We start from the raw sequence: 8,572 nt of genomic DNA on the forward strand, positions 1-8,572 counted from the left end.
AGCTCTGCGAGCGGAGGCAAGGCTTTCTGGTCCGTCTAGTCTGAACGGACGTGATTTCGCCCTCACGGATGTACAAGAGGGTAGGAAAAATTTGGAAAGGGGGATGAAGGACGTCCCGTTTCAGGCCCTGTTAAGAGTTGAATCTATAGGCTTACTTTAGAAGCCGGAGAAATGTATACGCGACAGTGTGTTCTCTTCTAGTCTCTACCTGTAAACGGCCGAGAAAGAACAATAAAACCCCATTTCGAACTTACAATATAATAAATAAATTGTATACTACAACTAAGACAACAATATATCAGTTATAACTAATTATTGTTTATTCAGTTGCAAAAGTAGACGAGAAGAGTCCTTAGCAAGAAATACAAAGGGTGAAAAATCTACGATTATTATGTATTTCCCCTGGGTTAGTATTTATGTTAGTTACCTTAGCGTATTTAGGCCCTAGCTAAAGAATACGCCTTTGCAGTCCAACTGGAACTCAGGAACAGTCTGCTGAGAGTACTGTACGCTATCACGAATTCTATGGTTTCGTAATTTTTAAACATTCGGAGCTGACCTGATATCGAAACTTGTGTAATACGCGTTAACTAGGTCGAATTTTAATTCTTTGTTTAATTTGAAATGTATACGTTAAACTGTGTAGAATTTTTTATTTTTTATTTAATTTGGAGTATATAATAATTAATTAATTAATTATACTTATTCTTTTCTAGGCTAACTACCCCTTATTTTGTTTTTTTTTATTTTCTTGCTATGTTGGCTTGTTACAAACCAGGCTAACTAATTAACGATTGTGCTTGGGGGTGGGGTTGTTTACCTTGGGTATGTGGCTGATACATTACAACATCAGCTATCGGCTACACTGTTTTTCTTTGTCTTTAAGTGTGTGAAACAAAGATAACTAATTGTCAAATCAATATTGTTCTATAAAAGGTAATGTAAGATTTGTGTTTATAGATGGCTTAGTGAAATTAGTTAAAACATAAATTACCTACATATCAAATTTTGCCACTTTCGTTTCTCGATTTTTCTTTATGCCGCCGTAAAACAAAAATGCTGCCGCATTTGACCAACCATTGCAAGCAATTTATTGCAAATTTAATTGAATATTTTGAGAGTGAAAAGAAGAACGGTGGTCCATTATTATCACTAAAAGAAATTATACAGGGAGTATTTTCGAAGTAAAGTAAGCCGAATTAAATTTAAAGGAAAGGGAGATAGTATAGTTAATACAGTCACTGAAGGTTTTTACTCCGATTTCGTTGAACCTCCATCGATTTTCATAAAAATTGGTGAGTAGTTAGAGGATACCTTAAGAAACAAAAGTGGCATGGTGTCAACTTGCGCTTTTACCCTGGGGGTGGATGCCATCCCTTCTCGGGGGTGGAAATTATTTTATTAAAAATAACTCCAGGAATCAAAAGAGAGGGACCAAATCTAAACAAAATTTATTTTATAAAGTTATTAAAATAAATCAATACTTTTTGAGTTATTGAAGATTTTTCGTGGAAAAAATGCATGTTTTAAAGCGTTTTTTCATAAATAACTCAAAAACTATAAGTTTTTATAAAAAAGTTGTCATTACCAAAATTGAAGATAATAAAAAATTTAATAAATTTCTTGCTTGAAAAACCTTATATTATTAATTCAAAGTGAGTTATAGGTCATTAAATGTAGTTTTTTTTTCGGCGAGTACTCAAATCTGAATATTCAAGATTAAATAACGGGAAAACAATGCATTTATTTATAAAATATACTTATTGAACAATTTTATAAGTATTTAGAAATACCTATACAATAAGCTCCAGAGAAGAAGTTGATAGCATCAATATTAAGCAAGTTATGATGAAAATAAGAGGACCATTTCGATTTTTTTTGGAAAAAGTGAAAAATGAAACATACACCATTTCCACAAAAATTAAAATTTATAGTAATCCCTATAAAACTTTCTTTATTTTAGTGTAGGTAATGACCTCAAAAATTTTGACCGGTTTAGAATGTATATTTAAAAAAAAATTGATTTAAAAAAATCAGAATTTTTCAAATTTTCATAAATTTCATTTTCTTTTGAGAATAACTCCATATATACTCAATATACTTAAAAAATAATAGAAAACAAAATTTAAGGTTTTTTTTTAACAAAGATTTTCCTTTTTTTATATTTTTGTAGGATAAAAATCACTGAGATAAAAACGTTTAAAAAAAATTTTACTGCGAGAATCATGTTACCGGAGCCTTTTAACCTTTTATCTTTTAAATAATAAAGGATTTAAAAGATTAATTTTAATACCACTTTATAGCCTTTGAAATTACCTTTCAAATGGTTTTTGAATGAAGCCGATATCGTAAAAATTAACGGAGTCATTGAAAAAAATCAATAACATTTTTTTAGAAAAATTTTTGGAGTAGAGTTTTTGTATGTATAGTATATAGGTATATATATATAAACTAAGGTACACTCGAAGAGTGGTGGGTTTTTCGGTCAAAGTGGAGAAATAAAAGAAAAAGAAGGTGGCTACTTCATCTTGGATGGATTGTAACTTCTCTATGGATGTTTGGTTTCATATTGTTCTTTTTAGATGAACTGATGATGCTTTCTGAGCAGAAAGCGAAACGTCTTCAATAAATAGATAAAGTAGCCACCTTCTCTGTCTTTTATTTCTCCACTTTGACCGAAAAACCCACCACTCTTCGAGTGTACCTTAGTTTATTTTGGATTGACGGTCGTACTCCTTTTCTCGGTATATATATATAGGTATATATATATATATATATATATATATATATATATATAGGTATATATATATGTATATTGGAAAAAAGATAGGTACATACAGACTCGTTTTTACCTTGTTTAAGCTTTGCGCTTCTTCAAGGATCGAGATTTTTGATTTGGTGCAGTTTGCATATTTGGTTCAGTTGACTAAGACCGGGTGCCGCCGCTGTAGGCAGAAGTGTCAAAAGAACTATAACCATAACCGCCTTATTGGAGCCGTGTGAACCAAGCCCGCTACTAAGTACAAGTTACTTGGAAAACGGTTCCTTTCAGACTGTTGGCCATTGTTTGGAAAACGCGTGGAGAATAGCTGTGTCCTCACCTAGGATCAGGTATCGTTGTGCAATGAGATTGGGAAACCACAGAAATCCAGTGAACTGGGGATGGTGCAAAATTAAAGAGTCTTTGTTTCCAACTAAAAATCCCAATCCACCTGCTCCAGAAGAATTGTTAAAAATGATTTTTTGCAACTGCAAAAAAGGGTGCGGCGCTTCTTGCGGGTGTCGAAGAGTAAAGTTATTTTGCAATGCACTCTGCGGATCATGCAATGGGGACAATTGTCAAAATAGCCCTTTAATTAATCAAAAAGGGGAAATTGGTGAAGACAGCTCTGATGAAGAGTGAAAAATTAACAATTAAAGTACTATTATTATTTGATTAATTTATGAAACATTACTCAAATAAAAAATGAATGAACTTTTCATGTATTTTAATATTTATTTTAATACGTTTTCCTTTTAACTAACAAATTAAATTTTTATAAGTCACATAAGCACTGAAAAAATTATTCAGGAAATCTGGAAAGAATAATATTAATAAAGTTTGGAATATATTAATAACGTTTATCATAACCAATAAAAAAGTTTCTAAATGATTAAAGCTATTAAAGCTAATATAAAAACATTTTTCATTATTTTTATGACAAGGGGTAGTTTTAAGAGTGCAAAATTACGCAATAAATAAATAAATACTTTAATACTCAGTAAATAAGATTTCAATTCAGTAATGTATTATTCAAATAATTAAAGTTTCTTGAAATTAATTTTTCAATGATTCTGCTTTAAGGGGGTGGTTTTTAAGGGTTGAAATTTCACAGTCAATCAAAAATTATATCATAAACATTAAAGAAACTATTTGGGTAATATAAATATGCGATTTTATATTTCAGAAATATAAAAAATGATTTTTTCATGATTTTCCATTTAAGGGATAGTTGCTAAAAGGGTTGAAAAAGTAATTAAAATCATAAATTATCCTTATAAATGTTGCAAAATATTTATTTTATTTAATTAATCGAGATTACTTATGCCAGAATGCTTAAATCTGCAATTTTTACCATTTTTAACAAAAGGCAAAAGCATATTATGTCACTTTTGAAGTTGAGGGTAAAATATACTCAATCCCAAATTTTCATGCAAATCGATGGAGGTTCGCCGAAATCGGAGGTAATAGTTGATTTTTACCTTCATTCACTGTACTAAGTGTGGAATTTGGTGTCACCACCGAATAAATCGTGAGTTTTTTACTCTATTTTAAACATAGTAATATGAGTATAAGTAATGAGTTCCCAGCAGAAAGCTGGGAAAACCACATAAGAGATATGAAGGAACAAGGACCAAATATTTGGAGGCTTCAGAGAATACTGAGAAATGACAGAAAGCCAATCCCTCCATAACATGGAGAAAACGGAATAGTCTACACTACAGTGGAAAAAGCAGAGGTAATGAGGAGTACTCTCGAGAGAGAGTGTACATTAAATTACCACCAGACGAGGACATCGACTTCATAGAAGAAGTCGAAAGACAAAGAGAAAGACCCGAAAATCCAAACGAAATCATCCCTCCTACATCACCGGAGGAGTTAAACGAGCTAATTAAAAACAGCTCGCCGAAAAAGGCACCTGGTCCAGATCAAATAACGAACAGGGCTCTAAAATACTTACCAGCGAGAGCCATAGTATATTTAACAAATATAATCAATGCGATGCTAAGATTCAAGAAATTCCTAAACAGATGAAAAAAGGCCCATGTCATAATGTTACCAAAGCCCGGAAACCGCACATTCCCGCAAAACTACAGGCCAATAAGCTTGCTACCTGCAATCAGCAAGATTGTAGAGAGAGTAATACTTAGCAGACTCCAAGCTGAAACAGACAGACTAGATATAATATCCGAAGCCCAATTCGGTTTTAGATCAAAACACTCCAGTGAGCTACAAGTACTCAGATTAACAGAGTACATAGCAGCTGGATTTAATGATAAACAACACACAGAAGCTGCCTTCCTCGATGTAAGCAAAGCTTTTGACAGAGTCTGGCATAAAGGACTAATCTATAAAATGAGAAGATACGGCTACAGCGGAGCAATGACAAGACTAATCTCTTCGTACTTGAGCAATCGTAGTTTCGGAGTTCGAATAGAACAAGTCCTATCTGAACTGGGAAACCCGGAGGCTGGAGTGCCACAGGGAGCGGTACTGTCACCTCTACTGTACACGATATACACAGCAGATATACCTAGAACACCAGGTACATTACTAAGCCTCTATGCCGACGACAAAGCGATAGCGGCCAAACACAGAAATGTAGACATAGCGGTAAACAACTTACAAACAGCGCTAGATGACATAGAAGAATGGAGTTTAAAATGGAAAATCGCTATAAATTCCGAAAAGACACAGGCTGTACTTTTCAAAACGAGGCACCAACAACCAGAACAACAGGTGACTGTGCAAGACAATCCCATCGAGTGGAAAAGCGAAGCAAAATACCTCGGAGTAATCATGGACAAAGGTTTAACGTTTAGTAAACACGTAGACGCTACAATACAAAAAGCCAACATGACAAGAGCATCAATAAGAGGCCTAGCAGGAAGAAAAAGCAAACTCAGGATAAAAACCAAAATAAGATTAATAAATAGTATAATTCTTCCTATACTAACATATGCATCTCTCGCATGGGGACACATATGTAACACAACAAAAAAGAAAATACAAGCGGCACATAACAGCAGCCTAAGAGAAGCAGTCAACGTATCGAGATACGTTGCAGAAAGATTACTCTTCAGAGAATTACAACAAATTAGAGTGGCTGATATAATGAAGGAAAAAGCAAGGACAAAGTTTGCGCAGATAGAGAACCATCCTAGTCACATATTGCGAGAGATCATGAGGTACGACGCTTTCCACAGATGGAAGCACAAGAGACCCAAACAACAAATAGTAGAATAAAACCAAACGGACTAAAGAGAAAATCAGTAAATACACCAGAGAGAAAACAAAACACCAGAGAGAAAACACTACAAAAAACAACAAAAACAACGCACCAAGAAGATAGTTCGTAGCTCAAAAAACTCCTGGACAATCGCAACGTACAGCGTGGACCCAGTTAATTTTAAGTAGATAATTATTATACTAATATGCACTAATTCTGATTTTATGTTTCAGGCATCCTACAAAAAAAATCCAAAAAACACACAAAAAACGGCTTCGGCCACCAAAAAAATCAAAAAACTACCAACAAAAACCGGCGCAAGCCACAAAAAAATAATAACAAAAACCATTAAAACCCCGGGCAAGTACAGCCCAACCCCTTGAGTACCAAGTCGCCCAACTGAGCCTAGCTCAGAGCGGAGACTTAAGGCCCAAGTAAGCAATTTTAGTTCGTGGATAAGCCACAGTAAGATAACAGGATTATAGCGACAATGCGCTGTCCTGAGTTTTGAATTCGCTTAGGAAACCATGTTGGAGTTCTATTATCCAGGACTCCCACATAAAGAGCATTTGGCTGATAGTTGTGCCCCTATCGCGTATCAGAGTGCTATAGGGGGAAAAGGGGTGGTCTGGAGCATTGGAGCGCGATGGAGTGACCCCTGTTTTTACTCGAGTTACTACACCTCGTTTCAATGAATTGTTACACCCGAACGTAAATCTTAGGGGTGAACATATCTCACAGGCTGAGTTTAGTGAAATTGCTTGCTTGCTTGCTGGTTTAATCTATAAACTGTCACAGAAATATGTAAAACTGACAAACATTTTAATCTTTTAATAGCTTTCTGGAAGCTAATTTACAAAAACTTTAAGAATTACCGATATCAATCTAAAATAATAAAATAAAATCGACAATAACATGAAGTGAATTATAATGAGACGGAACAGTGTTTTTTAAGTAGATCTGTTTTGTATGTGTTGTGAATTTTGTCTGCGGCAACGGAAAAAGAAGAGTCATGACAGGAGAGGTCAACGGTTGTTGATGTTGACATGTTCATGAATAAAGTTCAATTAATTAAAAATGTCTTTTAATTAAAATACATAACATTATTTGGCGACGAGTCAACGTATCCACGTGTAGGTCAGTCAGTCCACAAGTTCAAGTGTGAAATCAAACGTTTAAGGATTAAGTACCGATGTCACCATGTATCCACCTAACCTAAAATAGCCAACATATTGGGATTTTTCACAAGTCTTAAGGGAATAAAATCTAAAATCATGGCAAATAACCTAATTGGTAATATAGAACATTTTGACCCAAAAGTGGGAGATATAGTAAGTTACATGGAGAGAATGGAACAACTGTTTGTATGTAATGTGGTAGAAGAACAAATGAAGGTGTCTATGTTATTAACACTGATCGGTGGAGAGGCATACTCAACTCTTAAGGACATTTTAACTCCAGATTTACCCAGTGCTAAGAGTTATGATGTGTTAAAAACAAAATTAGTTGAACATTTTAGTCCGAAAAGGTTACAAATTGCAGAAAGGTATAAGTTTTGGAATGCAATTCAAGACCAAGGAGATGATATTAAAGCTTATGTGAAAAAACTCAAAAGTTTGTCAGTACACTGTAAGTTTGGTGCATTTTTGCAAGAAGCTTGGAGAGACAAGTTTGTATGTGGTATTAGGTCACAAGCCATTAAAAGAAAGTTATTATCAATGGATAATTTAACGTTTGATGTTGCAGTACATAAAGCCTTGTCTATGAAACTGGCTGAAGGTCAAGTAAAATCTATGAATATGGAAAGTCCAGTCAGTGCGACGGCAGAAAGTTTGATAAAATTACTTTTAAGAATAAAAAAAAGTCAAATGATGCCACTGTGTTTAAGAAAGACAGTCAAAAAGTGAAGCCATGTTATCGATGTGGATTCCGAAAGCACGATCCAGAAAAGTGTCCAGAAAAGGCGTGGGAATGTTTTAAATGCAAAATAAAAGGTCATATAAGTCGTGCGTGCAGAAGTGAGAAAGTCAACAAACTGGATGAATCAGAGGAGACATCTACAAGTGATGATGATCTAGGGTTTTTGGCAACTATAAACGAGAGCCAAGATGAAAAACCATCTCAGATAACATTGAACATAGAAGGTTAAATTTGACATAGACAGTGGAGCTTGTAGAACTGTCATGCACATCACCCACTCTGAAAAATACCTACCAGAATTGAAGTTGTACAGTGTTAAGTATAGGTTAAAAGTGTTAACGGGAGAAGGTGTTAAGATTGTGGGGGAGACTGATATGTTTGTACAAGTCAAGGACAAAATAGTACGTTTACCATTAGTAATTTTGGATAGCAGTCATAAATTTACACCGCTGCTTGGTCGAAATTGGCTAAATGTACTAAGCCCAGACTGAAAACATAAGTTGTCGGTTGACTGTCTAAACATGATAGATTCAACTACTAAGTTCATGGATGGACAGGAGATTTCAACTGAATGTTGTCAGTTTGGGTCACAGTTGAATGAATCTTTGTATGAGCCATGTCAGTCAAGTAGTTCTAGTAAGCAGTTGCCATTTGAAGTTAAT

At 34.4% G+C, this 8,572-nt stretch overlaps 1 protein-coding gene across 1 annotated transcript; it reads left to right on the forward strand.

Moving 5' to 3' along the window:
* Window positions 1-7,264: 7,264 nt before the first annotated feature.
* Window positions 7,265-8,139, forward strand: LOC140435876 (uncharacterized). The gene is made up of 2 exons (XM_072524590.1): window positions 7,265-7,801; window positions 7,879-8,139. Exons 1-2 carry the CDS (start codon window positions 7,265-7,267, stop codon window positions 8,137-8,139), a joined length of 798 nt encoding a protein of 265 aa, XP_072380691.1.
* The last annotated feature ends 433 nt before the right edge of the window (window positions 8,140-8,572 follow it).

Source organism: Diabrotica undecimpunctata, chromosome 3 (genome assembly GCF_040954645.1).
Source record: "Diabrotica undecimpunctata isolate CICGRU chromosome 3, icDiaUnde3, whole genome shotgun sequence".
In the NCBI taxonomy this organism is placed as follows: Eukaryota; Metazoa; Arthropoda; class Insecta; order Coleoptera; family Chrysomelidae; genus Diabrotica; species Diabrotica undecimpunctata.